The sequence below is a fragment of the Rhinopithecus bieti genome, unplaced genomic scaffold, assembly GCF_001698545.2.
Source record: "Rhinopithecus bieti isolate Rb0 unplaced genomic scaffold, ASM169854v2 scaffold_7681, whole genome shotgun sequence".
Taxonomy (NCBI): domain Eukaryota; kingdom Metazoa; phylum Chordata; class Mammalia; order Primates; family Cercopithecidae; genus Rhinopithecus; species Rhinopithecus bieti.
In genome coordinates, this window is record NW_016806571.1 from 7,137,785 (window position 1) to 7,164,742 (window position 26,958).

Consider the following 26,958-nt stretch of genomic DNA (forward strand, 5'->3'; position numbering starts at 1 on the left):
AGAGAGAGAGAGAGAGAGAGAGAGAGAGAGAGAGAGACACCCCTTTGAGCAGGAATGACCTGAGGATGTATATGGGGCTAGAACTACCCTCTTGGACCTGCAAGATAAGGTTTTTACCAGTTTCTTAATTAGAAGACTCAGAGGCCTGGTATCAGTTCTTACTGAGTATTCCTTGTTGATCACATACATTAGACAGCACTCACTGTATGTGGTTCCTAGAGCAGACTGCAGGCTCGAGTCCCTCTCAAAGACTTTCATTTCCCTTATATAGTCCTTGGTTAGAGAAGTCCCTTGATATCATTTTATGTAAATACCCATGTCAAGTAGACCCAGCTTGATCTTGGCAGTCAAGTTTCCGGTCCAAAAACACTCTTAGAATTCCATCTTAAGATCTGTTTCTATCTGGGTGGCCTATAGCAGAGGTCCTCAACCTTTTTGACACCAGAGACCGGTTTCGTGGAAGACAATTTTTCCACAGACCAGGGCTTGGGGATTGGGGGGTAGTTTCAGGATGATTCAAGCGCATTACATTTATCGTGCACTTTATTTCTATTATTATTACATTGTAATATATAATGGAATAATTATACAACTCACCATAATGACAGATCAGTGGGAGCCTTGAGCTTATTTCCTGCAGCTAGACAGTCCCATCTGGGGGTGATGGGAAACAGCGACAGATCATCAGGCATTAGATTCTCATAAGGAGCACGCAACCTAGATTCCTTGCATGCATACGCGGTTCACAATAGGGCTCGCACTCCTATGAGAATCTAGTGCCGCCACTGATCTAACAGGAGGCAGAGCTCAGGCAGTAATGTGAGGGATGGGGAGTGGCTATAAATACAGATGACGTTTCGCTCACTTGCCTGCCGCTTACCTCCTGCTGGGCGGCAGTACCAGTCCGTGGCCTGGGGGTTGGGGACCCCTGGCCTATAGGATATGAAATCGTTTGTTAATTGACTCTTTACTGAATGCCCGGAAGCTGAACTAGGCACTTGCACGTAGGCTTATCTCATTGTATACTGTCAACATCCCTTCATGTAGATATTATTATTCCACCCATTTTTCAGATGCAGAATTGAAGGCTTAGAGAGGTTAAGTCAGTCACCCCTGGGCATTAAGCCCACAGGCTGCAGACCTGGAGTCCACACTATGTTGTATGTTCTTTCTACCATACATGGAGTGCAATGCCCACATAATATATTATGGTACTCCTTAAAGCTTTGGGGGCATATTGCAAAGATTTTCCAGATCTTCATTGCTCAACATGTAGTCTGTGGAACAGCAATGTGGGTGCTACCTGGGAACTTATTAGAAATTCAGGGTCTCAGGGCCTGCCCCAGCTCTTCTGAATCAGAATTTATATTTTAACAAGATCTTATCCTAGAAATACTTTCGTGTTGGAGAAATTAGGGAGCTAGTGAATTTTAATGCATTTACAACCATTGTCCCTGCCAGACGATTAACAGTCGTGTGTGTGTGTGTATTCACACAAATATGGGAAATCTGATACAAATTCTAAATTATATTTATGGGAAATAACGCTTGCTGGTGCCAGTAACAATAAAATTTTTGATCCTTCCAGACACATCCTAGTAGATACAGGTTATAAATGGCAGTGTTTGACTAATAAACTCTTTTATATGCAGACAGCAAATGAGACAAGTGAGTAGAGACAACACCAGGAGCACGCCACCAGCAATTATATCTTCTGGTTCCAGCCAGCACTTTCACAAGGGCCATTTTTTCCTGCCTCTCGGAAGGGACTGATAGACTTTCCAATTATGTAACACCAGTGTTTGTCATTTTATTAATTAAAGTCCTGTATGTAAAGCAGGAACGGCATTGTGGCTAGGCCTAATGCTATTATTTCTCTCATGGCCCATTCCTCCTCCAGAGGTAATTATTGCAATTTTATGTCTTGAATCTGCCCCGTGTTTGCTATGCATACCTCATGGCAGCTTCAGGACAATCGCTTCAACCCATAGAAAATACTGTAATGATATTTAGCCTGCAGTGTTCAAAAGAGACTCAATGACATCAAATAATATCTATTCTGCATGCAACATCTCCAAATGTAGGAAGTGCTCTGAGGGGGGAGGTGCTATCTTTCTTCAAATTTCTGAAGACCTGCATGAATTCCAATAGTAGAGACAAAACTAAGGCTAGATGCTGTAGTGTGTATTTCACTCCAAGAGAAGGAAATACATTTTTAACAGAGATGCTCAAAGATGAGTTTGCATGGTGGGGGTACTCCCTGGGTATTCCCCATCCAGTCTCTGTTGAATGACTGGGATTGGTGTCATCAGGAACATCTAAGCAACCTCTGCATGGGGGTTAAGGCTCTCCCTCAGTATAGGGTGCCAGAGGGTTGTAATTCTCAGTGTGAACTGGTAATTTTGACTTCCCTGGTTTCAATGTGGTATCTTCTTAACTTTAGCTGAGAATACTGACTCACTGCAAAATCCAGTGTTTTTGTTCACCATCTTCTAATTCACCTTGAAAAAAGAAACACGAACTCTCTAGCTATAAATAGCCTAATGACATATCAACCCAACACAGCAAGAAGCTGGCCAGATGCAGATTTTTGATAACAAGCATATAAAACATGTTTCTGGCAAATGCTTGCAATTAAGAAATGCTGGATTCCTGGTCTTGCGGGATACTTAAAAGATCAGGATCCTGCCTGAAAATACCACTTACTGTCTCCTTTCTGAAGGATCATGAGGAAGCCAGGGAACACCAGGGGACATCCATATGCCCTCTTTCTAAAACATGAAGGCTACATATAAAATAACCACCTTGGGATCCCTGGCTGGTGAGGTTATAAAATTACAAATTATTTTTTTTCTTTTCTTTTTTTTTTTCCTGTGGTCTTTTCTTTCTTTTCCAACTTTTTTTTACAATGAATATCTGACTTTTGATAACTAGAACAAAAATAATGAAATTAATTTAGAGTATGCAGCTTTTAAAAGAATGTTTATGAAGACTAATATTGACATGGGAAAATGTAATGTTAAATAAAGAAATAAGACAATAAGACACAGGATGTTTATATTTATATTATATAAACCCTTTCTCTATAGCAAAGCTCAAATCTAAATCTATCTGTCTGGAAGGAAATGTACCAATATCTTTGGGGGGTAAGATTTTTGGCAATTTCAATTTTCTTCTTCATACTTTCCTGCATTTTCCTAATGTTCTACAATGAACATAAAGTTCTTTTATAATCAGAGAAAACAATAAATGCTATATTAAACAGGTGGTAAGAGAGGATTCTCATGTTGGGAAATAGTAAAAGCTAGTACTATGTTTTTACCCACTTCAGAGGGAATCAAGTTACTGTGCCTGTACTCTAGGCTTTGTGAGAGAGACCAAGGGAGGGAGGGAGCTTCTGCGGAATGAGGTGGGACAGTGCTGTGAACAGAACACAAGCTTCGGTATCAGAAAGAATGGTCTATTTTTTATGTATCATGTAATATCTCAGAGCTTCAGCATCTTCTTCTGTAAAGCGGGGTCAACAGTACCCTGCTTAGATATTTATTATGGGGCTTTAATAAGATTATATGAGACCAGTGCCCAGCTTAGCGAAGACATTTGATAAATGTTAGTTCCTTCCTCCTGCATTGGAAAGCACAGGCAGGGGGCACTTTGTTAGAGATAAACAGTTCACAAAAAAACAACAGGACAGGGTGAAAATGCTGTGTTAAAATTTCTGTCTAGTTTTTGTTGCTGTTGTTGTTTTATAATCTTCTGGGTTCCCTAGAGAATTATCTTTCCAGGCTTGTGGGAAGAAAAAGACGGTATTTTCTTCGGTTACACTGCCATGGTGTGATCCTGGGCAAACAGCCTCCTCTGTGCCTCAGTTTCTCTGTGTGTGATGGAGATGACACTGAGGAGTAGTTTTGTAATCTGACTGCTGGGGAACAGGATGATTCTAGGCAATGAAACTCCCACAGCCTTCATGGACACCACTGGAAAAAGTAGATGTGGGGCACAGGAACATCTGCGGGGGACCCAGAGCCCTCTGGGGAGTATTTTTCCCTGACAGCTGGAGAGAGTGTGTGCTCTTAATGGGGTGTTCCCCCAGTACATGGGCGGCATGAATGTGTTGCAGTGACCACTAGTGGGAGCCAGAGAGGTCTGTGATTAACATACAGCTTTTGAATGGGACCCAAGTCTGTGCTAAGTGCCAAGGAAGGCCCTGTTCACACCCCGGGGCCGAGACAGCGATTCTTCCTAGACCTCAGCTTCATCATGCAATGGGAGAGGTATTAGTTGTGAATGGCTCAAAGGTATTAAATTAACTATGTCTGACTGCAGTTACAATTGCTGTTGATTACTGTAGCCATTAGCAAGTGCTCTGGCCGAGTGGACCACTTAACAGGCAGTGGTGATAGAATGCTGGGCTGCAGTGGCTTCCTAGCTCTAGGTGCTGGGGTAAGAATGACTTTGGCTCAGAAAGCTCAGGAAGGTGTCATTTGTTGGATCCTCGAAGCTCATCGAGGAGACTTCTTGTTCGCTCTCATCCTGAATGAGGGTTATGCTTGCAACCGCAGGGGGTGGGGGTGGGGCTGCACAATTAATTAATTATCAACGAAGTGGGTTTATTGGGCACGTCCTGCTGGTGCTAATGTGGGCACTGTGTGAAATAATGCTCCCGAGCTGCCCACGTGTTGCTGATTGACTGAGAGGAGAAATCAGAACCCAAGCAGTGGCTGAATTTATGCAGCAGCAACTTCCTCATGCCTGAGTAACGTAAGATGAGGGATCATCATAATAATAATTGCTGCCATTCATCAAGCTTTGCAGAAAAGACACAGGCTTTTCACATTTTCCTCTGATCCTGGTAACAACCTCATGCAGCAGCTAAAACAGGTTTTGTTTTCTTTTTTTTTTTTTTTCTCTCAAATTAAAGGAAGTTACTTGCTTGAGGTCATATGGCTCCTAAGTGGGGCAGAGCTGGGATCTAAACTCAGGCCATCTAAGTCAAATCCGGTATTTACAGGGGGGAGTTGGGCAGACCTGGTTTGAATCATGACTCTGCCTCTAGCAGGGTGACCTTGGGCAAGTCACTTAAACTCTTTAAGCTCCAGCTGCTGTATCAATAAATGGGGGTAACAATTTTTTTTTAATAATAAGATAATGTAGGTGAAATGCTTAGCACAGAGCCAGCCTTATACTAGGGAATCAGTATTTGAAAACTACATCCTTAGTTGGCTTTAGTGATACTAAGGGTCTGTTTTTCCAGCTCTGGACTAAGTGAAGGCTTATTTCAACTAGGGTGCAAAGAGCTAGAGTGTTTGAGGGCCCTCATTAAGAATAATGGCTTGCTTTTTAGCGTAATACAGCCAAGTGATTTGTAAGTGACCTGAAGACCAGAAGTTTTCACACTGAATGTAAGTGTTCTTAATTTTTCTGTAGAATAAACACCTCAAAGAGATCCCACAATCCTGTGGGCTGTCTCCCCGCATGGCTGGCCACACAGCAGGTTTGAAATCAATACTTGCTGGTTCACCACCTGACTGTGGACCCTCAGTGCCCCGCCTCGCTCATCCCTCCCGCTCAGGGTCCGTGTGTGCATCCAGCCAGTCAAGTGCCTTGTTGCCATGGCTCAGGGGCTCATCAGAAGAACAGGGAAGATTTTATCCACTCACAGGGTAGCCGTGGGAGGTGGAGAGGCTCTGTAAGCTTTGACACACAGGGGATTCTCATTACAGGTGTCTGGATGGTTGTCGTTAGAGACTGGAAGTGGAGCCCAAATCTCTTACTCATACAGAGAGCCTTTGGAAAAAGCCCTTTGGAAAATGCCTCGAGAACCACTGCACCTTCCTCCTTTGTATTGGAGGCCTTTGCCTTCTAATACAAAGTTGCGTATGCCTAGACCCCAGCTAAAGGCTTTCTGAGGTTACTGTCTCCATCACCGGCAGTGTTAGTGGCTGCCAGGGCTCAGCCCTCTTAAGGTTTCAGCACCAGGGTCAGGGTGACTCATGGGGTAGATGAGGGGCAACCATAGTTGAAGCTGACTTCAGAGCCCACCAAGGCAGAGCAGGTGCTCTTCAAAATGCACCATCTATGAGCCTAATTGCGACCTAGGAAATGGAGTGAGATCATTAAAGTGGGGAGGCTTTGGGGCTTCCGAAAAAGGCAGCGAGGTTGAGAGCTCTTCCTCTGGGCTTCTTAGAGTGGGGGCACATATGCCGCTTGGCTCTTCCTAGGGGTACCCAAAGCCACAAGGCAAATAGGTGCATTAGCCACTCAATAGTAAAACATGAGGCATGTTTTTGTGTCCAAACAAATAGGCATGTTAAGGAATTAAAATACAGAATTGACATTTATTTTTAAGTTAAAAAAGGGGTTTGTAAAAGAAAAGTCAGACTTGTGATGTTCTGCTCTGGGCCATATCACCAGACTTCCTCCCTGCCTTGGGTGACCTTGTTGACGGCAGATGTCCCACTCCCAGGAGCTCCCCTGGGGAAAGCAGAGATACTCTCGCATCTGGAGGACAGACACTGTGGGCCATGCTGGCCAGCTGAGTGTGGTCTAGGCTCCTTTCCTGAGTCTTCTCTCCCCATTTGTAAAAGGGTGACAATATCATCCCTGGGGGATGGGGGCGATGTGGGGAAAGGCCCCTCTGTAAACATGTTGGGACTATATCAAGGTATGGGGTTATTGTTCCGTGCAGGTGTCTGCTGAGGCGGCAGTGGAACAAAGGGACTTTTGGCAGATTGGAGGAGGGAGCTCCCATGCCCCTGCTGGCTGGGGAGAGGAGCTGGTGGAGATGGTGGACAGGGGCAGCAGAGGCCCCTTTGCTGCTGTTAAAGCATAAACTTCCCCTGACCCCAGCCACTGAACTGGGCAACACCCCTCTCCCCACTATTGCCAGGCTACCCAGGGCAGGGCAGAGGCCAAACCCTCCAGATTCAGGCTCCTTGGAGAAGGCAGCTTCCAGCCTTGGTCTCAGAATCATCACTGAAGTCAGAGAGGAAGATAATAATAGTAATGGCTGCAACAGAGTAGCAGAAACCACATGCTCCATTTTTAAGCACCTAATTGTATCCAGATTCAGGCTGGGCATTTTTCATATCTCCTCTCACTGGTTTCTCCTAACAGCCCTGCAGAGGATACTGAAGCTGAGAAGAGTGGGTCGCTGTGCTCAAGATCTCCACGTTAGAAAGTGGAGGGCTTCCACCAAGGGCTAAGGGACTTCAAGCCCCGTCCTTCCCACTGCACTGCACTGCCTTGCGATGCTCCTTTTGCACTCAGCCCCACATGGCCAACTGGATTCTTCTGGTCACAGGAGATGGCGTGGCTGTTGGGCTGTGGGGCAGGAGGGAGGCAGCTCTATCTGGAGCCACCACCCTGCTCCGACTTGCTGTAGGTGTCAGCATTACTCTGTGGGAGCCAGAGGAGCCCTCTGCTTTCTGCTGGGCCCAGCATTATGTCCTTCTGGGCAGACAGTGGATAATTTAGAGGGATCGTATGCTAGCTTGGGGTCCTGACCGTGGTCCCCAGTGCAGGAAGAGGAGTGTGCAGAGAACAGCATGTGTGAAAACAATCCCCGGCAAGACTAGCTGGATCTGCTCTTAATTTAGGCAAGCACTGACACCTAGAGCTGGACTTGCTTTCTCCCACTTCAGGCACATTCTGTCACTGCAGAGATGTCACAGCATCAGATGAGATGGGGGCTGGACATCCACAGGAACTCTGCCTGATGAGTATCTTGGTCTCCAAATGCCTGACCAAAGGCACTTGGGCTTAGTGAGGGAGGTAGAGATAACATTACCCTGGAATCCCCTCTAGCTTGGTACTGGTCCCCTACTATTTACAAAAAGGGTTTTGCAAACACCACAAAGTACAGCATTGCTTGGCCAAGCACGGGCAGGGAGAGGCTGGTCCCAGGTGGGCTGTGATAGGGACTTGCTTGTTCTTTCACCAGCCAGCCCGGAGAGGGGAAGGGTGCAACATTCTTCTCCCTAGATGGTCATCCGTTCTATGCAGAAGGTAAACTGGCTCCAGAAAATAACAACTTTATTTGCCATCCAGCCCATGAGGCCTCCCGGAACGGCTTCTGCTTCCTGATTTGCTAAAGTAAGTTGGATCACATGGGGCTGAGAACGGGACCCACCCAATGAACAAACTCCATTTGAGTCCTGTAGGTGAGTGGCAGTGTCCCCTTGGTGGCTCAGGAGTTAGACCCAGTGACTACTCCCAGCCTGTGGAGAGATGAAGTGGAGAGCTCTTTGGTTACACAATGGGGTGGGATTCCCTACCTGCCTGCAGAGACGTGGTAGTGAGGCTCTGAGTTAGGGGAGAGAAATGCCAGTTCTGATGCTTTTGAGGCTCTCCTCAACTCTCCCCAAGCTGAAAAGGTTCCATCTGTCCGCAGCAGGGCAGTGTGACAGGAAGAGCATGAAGCTCAGAATCGTAAGATCTGGGTGTGCTCTTGTCTATTAGCTGTGGGTCTTGGGGTAAATTTCACGATCTGGACGGGCAGCCCCTGATGCGTAGGATCTGCTCTGGAAAACGAGCTGAATTCAATAGTTCTGCTCATCCTCCTTGGCTCCTGCCCCGTCGAGAGTTTGGTGGGGGCTGATAAAGGAAGGCCCCCTTCTGCTTTTGTTTTTCCTTGACCTCATGCCATCTGATACTAAGTTTTCTTACTCTTATCCTCCTTTTCTTGACTTTCCACAGAAGAATTTGCCACTGAGTTTAATAAACTTTAAACACACAGCAGTCAGAAAAGTTCCTCTCTTTTTCCCATCTTGAGAATCCTATTTGCCTGCCGCCGAGGTCAGGGGCAAGCTTCAATAAGCCCAGTCAACACCTGCCTCTCAGCTTCCCTGCTTCTGTGTCACGCTGAGAGGCTGGAGGGAAGGATGAGCCTGTTTCCAGGGATGATCACGAGCACCCTGAAATGTCTTACAAAATCAACCAGATAGCAATTTACAGAAAAATTCCCTCCCTTTGAGAAGGGCTTCGGGGACGGATGGCCAAGGGCAACTCCAGGGGCCATGGCGTCTTCTCCCTCACATCCCTCTGGGCTACATTTGCTGGTTTTAATGACAAAAGGATGGGTCCCCTTTTCTCCAGGCCCATGTAGACGTGTAAGGGGCCTGCTGGTCACTTTCTGCCTAGATCACAGCGGTTCTCCACAGCTAATCCAACCTGATTCTTTTTATTGCTAGAGGTGACGTCAGGGGTGGAAAGGTTCAGCTGTGTCCCAAGATCCCAATGGGTGTGTGCACGCATGTGTGTACATGTGTGTGTGTTTGCGTGTATATATGTACGTGCGAGAAGAGGGGAGAGGCAACTGCAGCACTGGCCAGGCCGGAAAACCATCTTTGAGGAACTGATCACCACAAACTGGGGGGATCCCATCTCATTTTTGGATCAAATTGCACTTTGGCAGCTCACACAAGAAAAACTGCTTTCATGCCTTGGAGGGGAAAGAAAATGAGGAAAGTCCACTTTTTCTCCCTGTAGGCCTTGTTCTGGCCTGAGAACATGGTTTAAATTATTCCAGTCACAGGCAGGCTATTCAAATAAAATAGAATTTCAAACCACACGGGGCTTGTTGAGACATTCAGGCTGCTCGGGTGTGTGAAAGGCAGGGGGCTGGGGTGGTGTCAGCCGCCACTCTGCCGTGCTCTTTATTACCAGTGGCTGCAATGCCAGACACATCCGTGGGTGTCTCGAAGCCGAGGCGGATTCGAGCAGGTCTGACAGCAAGTGAGCACATGAAAGCCACTGCAAGCTTTCCCTCCCCGGTGGCAACTTTAATTATTTGAACTGGAGCTCAGAAAAATAAAAATAAAAATAAAATCAGAATATATTGTAAGTGGCTCCCCAGTTTCCTGCAGAGAAGAGCTTGTGGCAGAGAGGAGGAACACAAAAAGAAAACCAAAACCACAACGTTCTCTCTTGTTTGTGGCTGGGTGAGGCAGAGGTCTTTAAATATTCATGCCCCATGTGTAACTGTGCAGAGAGATAGGAGGCGGCGGTAGTCAGCAAGAGCAGGCTGCAGGAACCTGGAGGGAGGAGGTGGGAGTGGGCCAGGCTTCTGGAATGCCCTGGAAGTTGGACTGGCACAAAGGCACACTGTGGCTATGCCTCCATCGTGGGGGACCCTTGATCTGGTTTCTTATGCTCTCCCACCCGCTTCTCTTCGCCCCTGCCTCCATCATTTCTCATTCCTTTTCTGACTCATCTTTCTAAAAGACAAGTGACATCACGCTTTCTGGGGCCACAGGCACGTGAGGAAAACTCTCTGCATGGGCTCAGAATGAATTTCAGTCACAACTGGCAAGCACACCTATGGCCAATAGCTCTGAAGTCTCAGCGTGCCTCCAAATCACTGAGGATGGGGTTTAAAAACGCAGAGCTCTGGGCCCCACACTTAGCGTTGTCATTCAGTAGGTCCAGGGTCCAGGATGGGGCATCTGTTACATTTTCCAGGTGAATGTGATTGGTAAAACATAGAACTACTGGTTAACTCACTTCTAGATGTTGCAGGAAATTCTTGAAGATGACACCAGTTCTTCTCTGGGAATCCACTGATGAGGGTGGTGTTTCTTGAGGTAGTCTACAATTACTTTAACTTCCGGGAGACCAGAACTGAGCTGGGTTTGGAGAAGGTCCTTCGTGGTAGGCATCAACCCCAGAACTCAGCTGGACCTGTCGCCAGTCCCTGTAGGCCTGATGCTCATCAGAGACCTGTCCCCAAAGCTCTGTCTAGTGTCCACCTTTCTGCACTTGGGCCCCATAGGCAACAGAGGCCCCCATAGGGCTGGTGGGGTTTGAAAGCCCTGAGTGAATCTCACATAGTCTCCCAGAGAAATGCAATATCCATTTTTTTCTGCCACTGGGGTTTAGCCTGCCTGGGAGGAGGAAATCAACTTCCTGCATTCTGCATTTAGGATTCACATAAAATAAATGGTAGGGCTTACAAATCTAGAAATGCATATTTCTATTTTGGTTATTTATTTTCCTGATAAAAACATTTCTCCCAACACTGGGAATTCAAAGACCCATCAACATTAGACAAATGGTCTGAAAACCTGAATGTGAAATCATATGAATATATATAAATATAAATAATGTGAGTGTGGAATGGACTTATTTCCCTTCCCTTCATTATGCCTGCTGAGCCAAGTTCTGGAAAAGGGCAGGAAATAGCAGAAACAGCCCAGAGCAAATTAGACTGCAGGAAAAATAAAACAGGCCAGTAAAACAAAACACCTGTTTAAGCTATTGATCAACTCAAAGGTTATTAGAGAAATGATGAAGTATTAGAATAATATCATTTGTACCCTGACATTTCTTTTTCTGAAATTTGGCTCATATTAAATCCAGCGAAGAGTAAACTTAAAGACCAAATGCTCTTAAGGATCCTCCTGTCCTCTCCGGTGGGTCAACCATCTGTCGTCATTTATATGTTCTCTTAAAAAGCCTTCCTTTCTAGGTACCTGCTCTCAGACACCTGAGAAATATCAGCGATGACTGTGTTAATTCCACCATCTGCATGATATAGCATGGTTTCTCAAATACAATTTAATATAATGAATCTATTTATTTGTGCTCAGAATTCTTCCAAAAAGGATTTAAGGTGGTTCACAGAGATACATAAAATCTAGTAGGATAGCATAGCCTAGAACAGGGTGAGAAGGAAGTGGTGAACGTCGAGTTATAAAATCAAACCAGGAGTAAGCTGCTACAAATTGCATATCACGAAGTCCCATTTGCTTGCCAAGTGGAGCCTTGGTTTTAATTTAACCACTCCTCGTATTAAAAAATCATTTCTACATCTTTTCCATTCTTGTTTGTTTTCTGTCTGTGAGTTTTTATTTTATGAGAAACTCAAGGGGCTTGAATCTGCCTGCATCCCTCAGCAGGGGCAACCCTGTTGTCTGTCCCTCTGCTGGTCACAGAACCACCTCCCTGGGATTTCTATGAGCCACAGAAGGAGAAGTGAATCTGGTCAGTTTCACAATGTCCACAACTTGACAGGAAACAAATTGCTCAGAGGGTGCATAGCTATTCCTGAAACTGAGCCAGACAGGAATTTCTCCTGTGAGTGTCCAGAATGAGATGACTGGCCAAATCTAAACTACATGTAGGTTTTCTACTACATGCAAGATGTTGATGCAGGTGCAGTGAGGGAGTACAACGAAGCACAAGACATGGCCTGCTCTCCTGGAGCTTAGAGTCTGATTTCTGGCTCAAGTTCTCTTCCTCTTCCCCCAGCATCCTTCTGAATGTTTACACAGGGTGCCAGGCACCCTGTGGGCTAAAGACTGCAGTGCTTACTTTGTGCCCGATGCTCTTCCAAGCCCTTTGGACATCATCTATTTAATCTTCCCTCTTCTGGGTAGGCATTATGTGTGTTCACATTCCCAGTGAGGAAACTAAAGCCCCAAGAGGTTAATTAACTGCCCAAACAAACTGTACAATCAGTCGGTGGTGGAACCTGACTTGGACTCAGAAAGTTGATTTTAGAGTCCATGAGCTTAATCACTGTGCCATGTTGGGGTCTTAAGTACATTTCTTGGCCCCTAAAGAATATGCTGAGGAACATGGCACCAGTCCCTCCACCCACAAACCAATGAGAAAACAGCGTCAGGAACCATTTCAGAGAGTGGCTTTGGAGGTACCTCACTGAATGCCATTGATGTCTTAGTGAAATTTATGTCAATCAAATTTTGAGGATGTATAGTATTTATAATGTATTATAAGAGCTCAATCTTTTTAAAAAGGATTCTGTGGAAAGTCTTGTAATCCTTGTCACTCTCTCTTGTTATGCCGCAGAAAACCTCTTCTGGGATTGATTAAATCATGGTTCTACTGCAAATAGTTCAGTGCAGCTGGGGATGGCTGTTTAAGGCATGATTCTCTGTAGACAGGGCTTTACCATGTTGATAGACATGTTCTGCCTTGAAGATGGCAGAGATGGCCCTATTCTTCTCTCCCCAGGAGAACGACCAGCCCAGCCAGCTAGGCTACTTTCTTAATCTGGGTTCTGGAAGTGACAAGAGGTGTGGGGAGAAATTAGAGAACTAGAGAAACACTGAGACTTGCCTCACATGGAGAGCTCTTGATCGGTGCGGGAAACGTAGCACTGGTCACTGTAGCACTTTCCGAAGTGGGGACATCAGTGGTACTGAGCAATAGAGCATGGTCTAGGAGAGAGGAAAAGAATCACAAGCACACCATTATCAGGAACTAGGGGATCGGGGTGCAGGGTTATTGGACTGTGCACAGTTCTTATCTAGCCTAGGGATATCTTTGAGGAAACAGGTTTTTGGCCTACAATGGAGAAGAAAGCCCACCTGTCAACAATTTCATTCTAAACTGTCCATGAGGTCCCAGCACCATCATCTGGGCTACCACATCCCTGATCTTCCAAGGTCACCAGCTTCAGCCCATGGCCCAGGAATAGCCTGAAGCACACTAGCCTCCCCAGCTCCACCCTCCCCATTTTCAGTCATGTGTGCCCTTCCAGTGGTTTCTACAACCTTCAGTCTCTTCTCCCCTGTCTAGAACCCAGGTCATCCTGTGCCCCTGCCCATGAAGACTCACTTCTTGTATTTTCTAAGCATGGCTCTGCCTGAAAATCTGGGAGAACAGGGGTTCCCAACCCCACGTGGTGGTGGGAAGAAGCATCTGCAAACTTCCGGGGTCTGCAGAGCATTTTGTAGGTGGTCAGTGCTGTGGCATGAATGCCTTTGTGAGGTCACAACACTTTAGGGGGCCTCAGAACCCCAAGCATTACTTTAGTCTTTCCTTTCTACCTTTCTGCCTTTCTCAGTAAAGGCTGTTATTAAGTAACATGTTCAGGTGGGTCAAGGGCAGAGTAACCGAGAGATCTCAGCAAGCATGAGGGAGATTCAAGGAGCTGGCATTGTGTGACTGGGAACAGAAAAGCCCTCATGCAGGCAGGTGGGTCACAACTGTTGCCTTCAGATTTCTGAAGGGCTGCCTTGGTGGGAGAGGGAGTAGTTCAGTTCTATGAGGCTCCAGGGGCAAAAGTCATAACAAATGAGTAGAAGTCAAGGAGAGGTGGAGCTTGCCTCTAGGTAAGGAAAGCTAATCTGTGATTGAGAACAATAGCAGGGGCTGCTCTTGGAGGCAGTGGGAGCCCTGTCACTGGAGGTATTCCGCAGGGCTGGATGTTTATTTGCTATGGGTGCTATAGTGGAAATTATCAAACTGGGAACAGAGACATTAAGGGCACATCCAGCTTGGAACTCCATTTCTCTCCTCTGCGTCTTTTACAGACAGAATGCTAAGAATAACACTGCTCCATGGTGAGGGCTGAGCCAACTCTTACTTTGTTCAACAAATAAGCATTGGAGGGTCTCTAGTTCCACAGAAAGAAGGCAAATGAAGAGGACAGAAGAAGGAGAGAGACCTTCCCACCCCATCAGCCCCTATGCTGCAGAGAGTTGGGGCCCAGGCCCCACCACTAGGGACAGCCCCCAAAGCTGGCTAGCCTGGCCTCTCCAGCAGCCTAACATTGGGCGCTATGCTGGCCTCATAGACCCTCTGTGATTCCACACCTTGCCCAGCCTGGTGTCTCTGAGTCTAGAGTCAGCTTACCCAGGAGCAGCTGGCTATCTCTTGGCTGTGTGGAGGCCCTTTGCTCTCTGCCAGACATGCAGGGTTTGTGGGGAGGATGGGCCCTGGAGAGGGGAGGACAGGCATTACTAGCTTAAATCAGGGGTGAGGTGGGGGGATGGTTGTAGAGGCTGTGCTGCAGGGAATGGGCCATGGACCAGGTGTAGGGTGAGGTTCCCTGGGCACAACCCCGGGGCAAATGACACAAGGCCTCGCTGTGCCTCAGTCTCCCCAGTCATAAAGAGGGCTATGGCTTTCCCTACCTCTCAATGAATTATGTGGCTGACACATAGGAGGCCCTCAACACACACTTCTTGATGGAAAGGATTATTATCATTGTTGCTATTATCTTTTTGTTAGTCCCTCCTCATGGTTCTCATTTTAAGTAACCAAAGGTGACATCTATCCTGGCCAGATTTAATCATTCGAAAGCCCAAGGTATGAAGAGGGAATTGTGTGTGAGCGCTCTACGCAAGCTTTGGTCAGACACCCGAGCTTGCCCTGCAGGTGGGGTGAAGCCCGGTCCTGAGTCTCCCATCTGTCTATGTGGGGCATGAAGATGGGTGCCAGGGAGAAGGCAGGAGAGAGGTAGTACCTTGGTGGTCCTGGAACCGGGCATCCTTTAGAGTGCTGACCTGCCACTGAGGAGTGTGAGGTGAGAGTGTGCCTTGGGTCCAGCCACAGAAGCCATCTTCGAAGTTGCAGTAAAAACCCACAGGGAGTTTCCCTATGGAGAGAGCAGAGAGGCACAGTCATTTCCAGGACCGCTAAAGGCAAAATATGCCAACACCAAGTCAAATTAGCCAGGCATGACCAAATTATCTTCATTAGTAATACAGCTCCCCAGCCAGAACGCTGGATGACTAATGACACTGAAAAATCCCCAAGCCCTAACTGATGCCTGTGCTGGTTTACAGTTTTCTTATCTTCAGAAAGCAAAATAGGAAAAATAACTCCTCAGCATGGGTATCGTGAGTCCAGTTGCATATCTGACAAAGCAGAGGCTCAGAAATGTGAAGCAACCTGACCAAGGTCACACAGCTAGCAGGTAACCCAGCTAGGACTTGAACCCAGGTCTTCTGCTTCTAAATTCTGCACTCTTTATACTGATCCACCATGAGTGTGACCCCAGGAGAAGTCACTGTGTAGCTCACTACATTTCTAATGGTTGACACAATGTCCAGAGTGTGGTGGTGGTTGTGGTAGTGTTGGCTGGGGGTTTGTGTGGGTCCATCAAATTACCTGTCTGCAGAGACACATACTGCTCAAAACTTTCCATTTGCTTTCCTTTATCTCCCAACCCTCTTGCAGTTAAGTGAAGACATCTCATGTGCTCCGGCCAATGAAACGTGAGTGGAAGTGATGTGTCTTCTCTGAATTAAGGCTGCGAAAAGCCCTCGTGTAAATCTCTGGTCTCTCTGTTCCTTTGCTGAAACAACCAATGAGAGCTCTTGTTCCTAAGGGTGACACTATATTGATGGAAGAGCCTCTGCCAGCCTGGGTCCCTGAGTGATCCTGTGGAGCAGAGGCCCCTCCCACTCCCACCCTTAATGGATGGGTACTGTAAATGTTATCCCAAGCCACTGAAATATGGGGTTTATTACTGCAGCATAATCTAGCCTATCCTGCCTGATCAAACAATCCCCGTCATTGGGGCCTCTTTATATCATCTGTGGGCTCAACACAAAGGGCAGGTCATCTTTTTCTCTACATCAGACTGATCTCAGGTCCCACTGAAGAGGCCACAGCCAGCTTTCTAGACTGTGTATTTCCCAACTGCCCACAGAAGGAAGAGGAAAGGATAAGAGGGTGAAAGAGCAAGCTCACTTTCTCCAGCTCACTCTGAGCATGGCTCCAGGAAAGGCGCTCAGCCCTGAGGAGCTAGTGGGCTATTCCAGGCGATTCTGATGGCCCCCAACACCTCCCAGCCTAGCTGCGGAGAAGCCTGTGTCTCCACGTGGGAGGAAAGAAGCTCTCTTGCTGAGAACCACAGCACTGCATGTCCTTCCTCTGTCTCAGCCTTCTTGGCAGCAGCAGGCTGACAAAGAAGGCCCTAACGCTTCCTGGCTGTGACAGCACCTTAGTGAATTATTACTCATTTCCCCCCGATTCTCTGTACATTTCACACAGAGGCAGAATTATAAATTAAAGCAGGCTGTCACTGACTTTGAGCATCTCTTCCCGTTTATACCCCCCTGAAGAAATCATTTCCCCCCAAGCCCCACATGTTTCTCTGATTAAAAATCCCAAAGCTAAGAAGAACTTTCTGTTTTATTTTTTATTCCCCCCTGAAGGGATCCCACATCTACTTCTTTTGCAGAAACCAACTGGTGGAAGTGACCTTCTCATGGAGTGTCCTTCACAAGTGAGTTTCAAAAACCAAGGCCCGACAGGGCCTTGTGGCTCACACCTGTAATCCCAGCACTTTGGGAGGCTGAGGCGGGTGGATAACCTGAGGTCAGGAGTTCGAGAACAGCCTGGCCAACATGGGGAAACCCTATCTTGACTAAAAATACAGAAATTAGCCGGGCATGGTGGTGGGCGCCTGTAATTCCAGCTACTTAGGAGGCTGAGGCAGGAGAATCACTTGAACCCAGGAGGTGGAAGTTGCATTGAGCCGAGATTGCACCACTGCACTCCAGCCTGGGGAACAAGAGCAAAACTCCATCTAAAACAAACAAACGAATAAGCAAAAACAAACGAACAAACAAAATACCCCAAGGCCCACGATGGAAGCTTCCAGTGGGAGAAGGATTCCTGGAGGAAGTAGGAGGCCGGCCTGAGGTGGGATACGCACAGTACGTCACTCCCTCCTTACCCTTTCAGGAGGCAGAGGGAGAGAACCGAGCCTGGATCATGGGTATTGGTACCACAACAGCACTGGAATCTGGACATATGGGCTCTAGTTCTAGCCTCACCACTTTCTGCTTTGTGACCTTACGTAAGTCACTTCTTCCTTAGAGCCTCAGGTTCCTTATCTGTAAAACGGGGCAATATTAGTGTCTATTTTACTGAGCTGGTTTGAGGATAAAGTAGGGGAGACAGTGTGGAAACACTTTGTAAACAGCTAGAGAGGTGCAAATGTAAAGTGATGGTAGTGTTATTAATTGCCATTCATACCTAACTTGGAGCTAGCTCATCAGAGTATGGCTGAAACTGACAGCAAGTCCCTGGCTGGCTGTCTGGAAATGCCTGTTGGAGGCTGCATATGTGATAGCTCTGCCTATGCCTTTCGGCCGGACAGGATTGAAGAAAGCCATCAGCATTCTCTGTCTCTGGAATCCCATTCTTGTTTCAGCTTCGCATAGAATCCAGGGTGAGCTGGGAGTGGAAACCCCTTTTCTTTCTGGCTGATTCAATAAAGGGAGAGGAGGCAGGCAAAAGAGCAAGACAGGCCAGTGGACAATTGATGTGGCAATTAAAACCCCTAAGGGAGGAAGGAGAGCTGAGGATTTCCATGATTGTAAACTCATCAGGGCAGTGTACTCAGCCAGAGGCCACTCCTGAGGAAGCTGGTGGGGTTAAGGTTAAGAGTCAGAACAAAGACCCCTGTGGATTAGGCTGCAACTGGGAAATCACTACTAAGGCCAGTTGCTGAGCAAAAGGTTGGCCCACAGGGTTGGGTCTAATGGTATCAACTCATCCTCTAATCATCCTTTTCTCTTCCCATCCGCCCCAAGCTCCTACTCAGTCAGCACACTGGAGGACTTCTAAACTTATCTGCTGAACAAAATGGGAGTGGGCTCAATCCTCTAACTCTTTGCCACTCAAAATGTGGTCCAGGGACCAGCTGCAGCCTCATCACCTATGAATCTGTAAAATGCGTGGAATCTCAGGCCTTGCCCCAACCCACTGAATCAGAATCTGTATTCTTAAGAGGCTCCCTTAGTGACTCCTGTGCACCTCAAATTTGGAGAAGCACTGTTCTAACCAACCCCCTTCTTGGGCTGTAGCCAGTTATTTCATTGGCTGGATGGCCAAATAGCGCTGTAGGTAGGTCAATCAATCCTGCAACATTTGGCAATTATGACACCTGATTCCACTCTAAGAGAGACAAATTGGTAGAGTCATGGAGCTGTGACCTCAGCAGCAGCTGTGGGAGCTGCCAAGTATAAACTCCAGGCCAAATGACACTACTTCTTTTCCTTCCTGTGTGACAACTCTGTTAACATTTTTGATAAATATGTGCTATACATTTTCTTGAAAATATACAGTCATGGGAAAAAATGCTAGAAGAAATACATCAAAATATTATAGTTATCTCTGAATGTTTGAGAGGGAGGATTATGGTCGATAGTTATTTTCTCTTGTGTACATTTCTAGATTTTCTGCATTTTACAACCAGTATGTTTTATTTTACAATAAAGAAATACACTTTGAAAACACTGTTTTTGCCTGGCAGGAAGAGTATCCCCAGCACATGAGATTATCGAGTCCATGGGGAAAAAGTGATCTGTCTGCAATCCTCAGTGAATCACTGACCCATCCAGGGAATGAAGTGGGGACACCTGGCCCCTTTCTGGGGCGCCACATGCCATCAAGGCCATTGGCCAGAACACACAGAGAGTCACGAAGACCCCCTTCAGTGCAGTACAGCATCCGGGATCTCTCACTTGGATTTGGCGACGTTTAGTTAGAAATGCAGGAGTGGCTGTGTTGGAGGAGGACCAAGAGTAGTGTGTTGGGTTGTGGGTTTGGAGGAGAGAGTATGATGGACAGATGAGTATCATGATTGGCTAGAAAAGGGCAAGGGAATGTCCCCTCCATCTCAGTCCCTCCACTCATCTTGGACAACTCTTAGAATTTTTAAGGGCTCCAAAGAGATCCAGTTCCATTGCCCAGATTGAGTCTGGTCATCTGTTTGCAGCCCCAGCCTGTGCAGGAGATTCCCTCTGGGAAGGTGTGGTGAGTTGAGGCTGGCCCTTTGGTAGGGGGTGTTGATTAAATGTAACCTACTTTCCTCCTCCAAATTCCAACCATGGCAGGGTTTGGTCAACTACCCTGGCCCAAGATGAAAGACCCTCAGGAAGGTTCTTTAGAGGACCTGGCCATCCCTAACAGAGCTGCAGTGTGAACACCTGCTCAGAGGAAATATTTTAACAGGTTCCAGACCACCTGGGAAAGAGCTGGTGTAGTCAAGAATATTTTCCTATGATATTGGTGTTGATTCTGGAAACCATCCCCATGAAGAAAACAATAACATGAATAATACTGGCTAACATTTACCGAGCATTTACTTTGTGCCAGGAGCTGCTCCAAACACTTCCTACTTGTTTCTCAGACAACAGAGTGTCAGTGGGCATCACGTTACAGACGAGGAACCCGAGACCCAGAGGGGGAGGCCCATGATCTGAACCCTTCTACCCCCAGAGAAAGGCGGTAGCAGAGCCCTGGACCTCCCTGTCTCTTCCTGCCCTCTTCATCCTGGGTGTGTCCGTGGCTAGGTTCAGTGCTTAGCATCGCTAAGTGCTGGAAGCTCGTGAAACAGAGTTTACCCTGCATGGTTCAGAATGTGGCTCTGAAGTCAGACTGAGCCTGAATCACTGCTCAGCTGGCTATCAGTTTGATCATGGACAACCACCTCTGCGAGCTTCAGCTTCCTTGTCTCTAACAAAGATGGGTACAATAGCATCACACAGGAGGCTGTGAGGATGAAGCAAGTTCATACCTGAAAAGTACTGAGAACAGCTCCTGACTCATAAAGTCTCAGCAGGTAAGCTGGTGGTGTTGCTGTTGTTATCTTCATGGGAATGGTTTTCAGAGTCAACATTAGTGTGATGAGGAACACAGCAAAAATGCCAGAGAGGATAAGGCACAAAAATAAGAAAAAGGATATTTTCTAAAAGTTCTGCCAAGATCTGAGTGGGAATAACTCTCCTGAGTTGAACTTCCCTCCCAGCAACTGCTTTCTGTAGCCAAGAACACAGTGGGGGTGTTCTCCAGGGTGGAGGGGTTACTCTGACAGCTTGTCAGAGCCGCTTTTCAAATGTGGCTGAAAAAGCCTCTGGGCCCCAGGTTCTTGCCCTCAGTGCCTGAAGCAGACTGCCCTGAAGCTTGGAGCTGGCCAGGAAACCAATAATGGTAAGCTTTGGAGTGGTGGGAAACGCCCTGAGCCCTTAGTAATGGGCTGGATCCTGAAGACTCAGGGCTCTAATCTGTCCCTGACATGCTGTGTGACCCTGAACAAGTCCATTGCCTTATCCATGCCTTCATTCTCCCAACTGTCAATCAGGGCATGGCCTGCCTGACCTGTGTCCCAGCTGGGAGGTGGCTATCAAAAAAACTTGAAAAAGGTAATCATGAAATCACACAGTTCAGAGGCACTGCTGGAAACATTGCAGACACAAATAAATAGACACACACAGGCGCCTGAACAGGGCATTGTGGGCAGGACTGGCTTCACTTTGGGCCATATGTGTAGTGAGAACTCTATGGGAAAGGCCAGGAGTGGAACAGAACAGGGCAAGCAAAGCCCTTCCCTGTAACTCTTCACTGAGTTTTATCTAAAAATATATAACTATTCCATTATAATTAGAAAACTTCACTTGAAAGTTTTGTATAAAATGAAGTTTTAAAATGGGAAAATGGATGTCTTTATTGCTTAATTTAAATTAGAATAAATGAAACCTTCTCTACCCCCACAAAGGGTCCAGATGACTAGGGACAGAGGGCCCTATTTTAAAAGGTATTTTGGAAACTTTCTTGCAGGCCAGTGGGGTCTGCATATCTGGGAGGTGAGGCATTTGCTCCGGTTCTGGGCACCACCCCAGGCACCATTCTGCCTCATCCTTCCCCAGTCCTGTCTCGATTTCACTCCCCGTCCCTGTGTGGAGCTTTCAGTGCTTTGAGGGAAGATGCCAAGTTATTCATCTCTGCTTCGGGATCTGGCACGTTTTCCAGCTCCCTGTAGGTATTCTGCAAGTGTTGGTTGTTTCCTGGCAAAAACATCAAGAGCTCTGGAGTGATTACTTCTGTAGAGGCAGCTGCGGGGAGTACCATGTTCAATGCTGGAGCACCAGTTGGGAGTCTACTCCGCCCCGACTGCCAGTGGGGCCTCGGCAGTTTGTTTTCCCCTATGGAGTCCAAGTTTCCCAGCTCATTCTTTCCTCTCATCAACAAAGAGTCAGTGAGCACCAACGCTGCACCAGGAATCACGACAGGTATTGCTACAGCAAAGACGACCAGACTCAAATCACCCACAGAGAGGAAGAGAGACATGGAAATCACCTCCATAACACATAATGGATGCATGCCCACTAGGATGGCTAAAAATAAAAAGACAGATAATATGACATGTTGGCAAAGATATGGAGAAAGTGGGCCCCTCGTAGGCTGCTAAATGCCCAGAATAGGCAAATCTATAGAAACCAAGATTGGTGGTTGGTTCAGGCCAATGGCAGGGGGGCTGGAGCAAAATGGGGAGAGATACTATGGGTTCCTTTTTGGGGTGATAAAAATGTTCTAAAATAAAATTGTGATGATGGTTGAACAACCCTGTGACTACATGGAAAACAGGGAATTGTACACTTGAAGTGGGTGAATTGTATATGAATTGTATCTCAAAGCTATTCATGAAAAGTAATGGCAGGGATGATGTTTGGATGGATCTACTGGATTGTGGGGGGAAGGTCCAGAGGGAGAAGAACCAATGGTACTTGTGGGGGACGGTCAGGGAGGCTTTCTGAAAGAATCGACTCAGGGTGAGTCTTGAAGTAGAATGTAACTCGAGAAAGGAAAGGGGAGACCATGTGAGCAAAGCCATGGAGGCATGAACGATTGGGAAGGCAGTTCCATATGGCCGGAGCTGGGGTGCATGGAGGAGGGAGAGGATGAGGGCAGGTGGGGAATGAGGCTTGGAAGGTGAGGGAAGTCTGGGCATGGAGGACTTCCAATGTCACATTAGAGCTGGGCTTTATCCTGCACATTTTCTCTGTGCCTTAAGGATGCTGACAGCATAACTTACAAGATTTTGTTTGGTTCTTGACTTACATGACTATGGATCGGGTTATTTCTAGACCACAAATCTTAGCTCTGCCTCTTGAAGACTGTGTGGCTTTGTTATGAGAGGAGTCACAAGTGTCATTGGATGTCAGGAAGGCTGTCCATGCTCTCATGCCTGGGGTACTGGGGACAACAAGGGGTTATGAGCATGGACTGGGCTGGGGCAGGGTGGGGTAGCCCCATCTACTCACGGCATATCTGGCTCTCGTCTTCTCCCTGGGCGCAGTCCTGGTGGAAGTCACAGGCCTGCCCAAGCTGGAGAACTGTCCCATTCCAACAAGTGAAGGAGCTCTGCAGGGCCATCTTGGAGCCTGGGGATGTTCCTGGAGAGCACACAGATACACAACCATGGTGAGTGTGCATGGTCCCAGGCACCAGCTGGCCTTTGGGTTGGTCCCGTGGGCAGGCTGTAGCGACAGCATTATCCCGCCCTGCCATTCACATCCTAAGGCCTGACTGAGCCATCTGCATCTCCATCTGGCCACCCCCAGGGCCAACACCAGCAGGTGAGAGGGGTCAAAACCCCTTATGCTCATCCATGGCCTGCTGGGGTATCTTACTTTCTAGGATGGTGAGCAGTAGAGTGGTCCATGTTCCCTCCATGACATTCCCCCTTGGGGGTCCTCAAACCCATGACTTTACTGTGCCAAGTGGATGGCCTCCAGGTGGGGTCTCACCTGCACAGACAGCTCCACCCTCAAGGTCAAATTTGGGGTACCAAGAGGTGGATCTGGTCTAGTGCATGTCCCCCATGTTCTTGACCCCAGGTTCGACCACTGGAGTGACTTATTGAGAAGATTCTAGAAAGATGCAGCACTTTCTGTTCTGGAATGCAAAGAACACCATCATGCAAGCCTGGGCCTCAGATCTGGACTTGGCTTCTCCTGGCTTGCTGTGTGAAGCTGACCATGTCCCTTCTCTGTGTGGTCCCTGTCTCCTCCTCTGTCAAAGGAGGGATTTCTATTAGATTGCTAAAGTTTGCTCTAGTCTGAAATTGTTAGATAATTAATTTTATCCAGAGGGGGAAGGGATAGGGGCAGTTTATAATGAACATACACAGTTATTAGTTTCTGGATTAAGAACAATACATTTTGATAATGAATTAACCTGTGACCACTCACATCTTTGCAGGCCCCAGAGATTCAGACAACAGGAAGGAGAAGGCTGGCCTGGTTTAGCCTCCCTGACCAAATGGAGGGCTTTGCCTGGGGACCACCTCACAAGAGCCTGGCTGGTGCCTCCTGCTACTCAGCTCTTGGCTGGTGTCAGATGGGGAGCCTCTGGCCCCTGTGGAGATGAGCAGGTAGGCTCACGTGGGTCAACACCCCGTGCCTGCCTTACCGTCTGCCTTGTTTTCTAGCTCTATCCCGGTCATAGCTGGTGCTAAACCCATCTCAGTGCTCAGGGCAGTGGGGGGAAGATGAACTAGGACCCCACTTGGCTAAGTCCCCCAGCCTCTCTGAGCCTCACGTGGGGGTGCGGCCTTTCCAACTCTGGCTGCAAATTGAACTCAACTGATTCTGATGCAGTACTCTCCAGGTTAGGTGATCTTTAATATCTAAAATTCCATGATTTCCTGGTTCAAAGGACTCTTCCCAATAGCACTGAAACTAACATGAAGCCCGACTTGTTTATTTCTGGAGTTCCTCCATCTGCTTTAGCACATCCAGCCCTGTGAGGAAGCTAGACAGGTCTTTTTTTTTCTTTTTTTCTTTTTCTGAGACGGAGTCTTGCTCTGTCACCCAGGCTGGAGTGCAGTGGCGCGATCTCGGCTCACTGCAAGCTCTGCCTCCCGGGTTTACGCCATCCTCCTGCCTCAGCCTCCCAAGTAGCTAGGACTACAGGCGCCCGCCACCTTGCCTGGCTAGTTTTTTGTATTTAGTAGGGATGGGGTTTCACCGGGTTAACCAGGATGGTCTCGATCTCCTGACCTCATGATCCGCCCGTCTCGGCCTCCCAAAGTGCTGGGATTACAGGCTTGAGCCACCGCGCCCGGCTGACAGGTCTTGATGTCCATTTCCTAAGTGGGAAAACTGAGGTCAGAGAGGTTCAGTGGCTTATCTCAGGTCACACTGCTGGTATGTGGAATTCACACTCAACCTCTCTGACTATAAAGGCGCCCTCTCCATCTCATGGAAGGAGATGCTGAAGATGGCCTTGTGCCCTCCTTTCTAGGGTAGTCCAGATAAGGCCGTTTGTCAGATGACAGCAAATGGGCACCCAGCGTTGTCCACCCTGCCTCCTGCAGGGCATTCTCTGCAAATAGTGGTCATGGGAAAACAGGTCCCACTTCCTTCCAGGGAATCACATCTGAGCCCTTTCACCTGCTCTTCAAGGTCCCTGTGATCTGGGCCTAAATTGCCTTTGCCTTTCCTTCTGCCTTTCCTCACGGGCTCTGTGCTGCAGACTCCCAGAGGGAGATGAACGTGGTCATGTGATGGTCATGTGATGATGTACCCCATACTCTGCTGATTGAAATCCTCCTGTCCATCCAGGTCCAGCTCACAGACACTGCCTGTGACAATCCTCACACCTTCCTCCCCACCTCCATTTGGGGAGCTGCTGGTTCCATGCAACCTGCCTCCAGAATGCGTGTGCACGATCCCATCATCTCCATCATGTTGTTTGAGCGTGGCATTCCCTCAGCCTTAGCCAGTGCCTGGCCCCTAGGAGGGTTCATGAATAGCCTGAACGTCAGGTTACCTATCTTTAGTGGGTTGAATAGCAGACCCCCAAATAGCCACATCCAAATCCCCGGGGCCTGTGAAAATGTTACCTGTGTGGTAAAAGAGGCTTTGCTGGTGTGATTAAGAATCTTTAGCTGGAGACATTAACCTGGAATATCCTGGGTTGGGGAGTGTAGGCAACGTGATGACCAGACAAGAGAGTCAAAGTAAGAAGTAGGGACTGTGAGGGTGGAAGCAAGCATTTGGAGTAGTGGGAGGAAGGAGTCACAAGCCAAAGGGTGCCGGCAGCCTCTGGAAGGTGGAAAAGTCAAGGAAATGATTCTCTTAGAGTCTCCAGGAGGAACCCGGCCTGCCTGACAACATGACTTTAGTTCAGTGAAACTAATTTCATACTTCTGCCCTCCAGAACTGTAAAAGAACAAATTCATGTAGCTTTATTACGTTTGTGGTAGTTTTTACAGCAGCAAGAGAGAATGAACACTCCATCGAAACCTGACTCCCGCTGAAATCCCAGACAGCCGAGGCTCCCATCATCAGGAGCCCAGAGTAGCTTTAGATCCACTTCTCAGTGCTCTAACTTGTTTTCGCGACTACATCTTTGTGGTTCCCTGGACTATTCACCTCTACGTTTTTCTTACTCACACAGAAGGAAAAACACCACCCCATTTGTCCCTTGGCCTCAAGATAGCCTAAGCAAGATTTCCTCAAATAACTTACGGGTTCTAAGTGCAGGAAAATGTACAACAAAAAATTACCCTTGAACAATACAGGTTTGGACCCACTTACACATGGATCTTTCTCAAACCAACATGAATGGAAAATACAATATTTTTGTGCTTGGCAGGGCTGACTGAGCCTGTGCAGATTTGGGGGTCCCAGAACCACTCCCCGACCGTATGGAGGCCCTATTCTCAGACAAACACGCAGGATCGAAGTACAGAGGGAATGGCAGAATGAGACGCAACGCTCATTTTAGGACGTAAAATGTCAAATTCATTTTGCAGCTTTAATTCTGTGCATCAATTCTTCACCTGTCATTCACGTCCTCTTGGAAGCTGGAAGGTAAAACGCTTTCTGCACACACTGGTGCTGGTCCCGTGGAAGGTATGGTCTCCCTGAAACAGTAGGAGGAGATGCCCCCTTGCCTGGGGAGCTGATGGGGCTGTGTCCCAGGAGTCAAGAGCACCCCAGAAGCAGCACCTGCTTGCTCACTAAACTTGTAACAACCAGGACAGGGCAGTTCTGTTCTTTCTACTTAGTAGGAGAAAATGGGGAAGCCCAGTGCCTGTCCTCTCTGCCCCTCTTTCAAGGCACAGGTATTTAGGATAACAAGAAAAGTTCTCACATTTGCTTGGTGATTTTGTTTCCAAATCACTTTTTCTTATGCCTTATCCCAGGAGACCATTAAATATAGTTAAGACCTTATTACCCTCACTCCCAAGCCCTGCCACGGAAAACATAAGTGAACTTAAAAATCGGCCAGGCATGGTGGCTCACGCCTGTAATTCCAGCACTTTGGGAGGCCGAGGTGGGCAGATTACGAGATCAGGAGATCAAGACCATCCTGGCTAACATGGTGAAACCCCGTCTCTACTAAAAATACAAAAAATTAGCCGGGTGTGGTGGCGGGCGCTTATAAGTCCCAGCTACT

At 47.5% G+C, this 26,958-nt stretch overlaps 1 protein-coding gene across 1 annotated transcript in view; it reads right to left on the bottom strand.

The window, feature by feature from the left end:
• The window catches only part of ALK (ALK receptor tyrosine kinase), a 540,180-nt gene that overhangs the window by 120,818 nt on the left and 392,404 nt on the right, over positions 1 to 26,958 (bottom strand). Inside the window, exons 6-8 of the mRNA XM_017877049.1 lie at positions 22,812 to 22,943; positions 15,215 to 15,346; positions 13,081 to 13,181 (exon numbers count right to left, since the gene is read on the bottom strand). Coding sequence (XP_017732538.1) covers positions 13,081 to 13,181; positions 15,215 to 15,346; positions 22,812 to 22,943 — 365 coding nt within the window. The remainder of the gene's footprint in view (positions 1 to 13,080; positions 13,182 to 15,214; positions 15,347 to 22,811; positions 22,944 to 26,958) is intronic.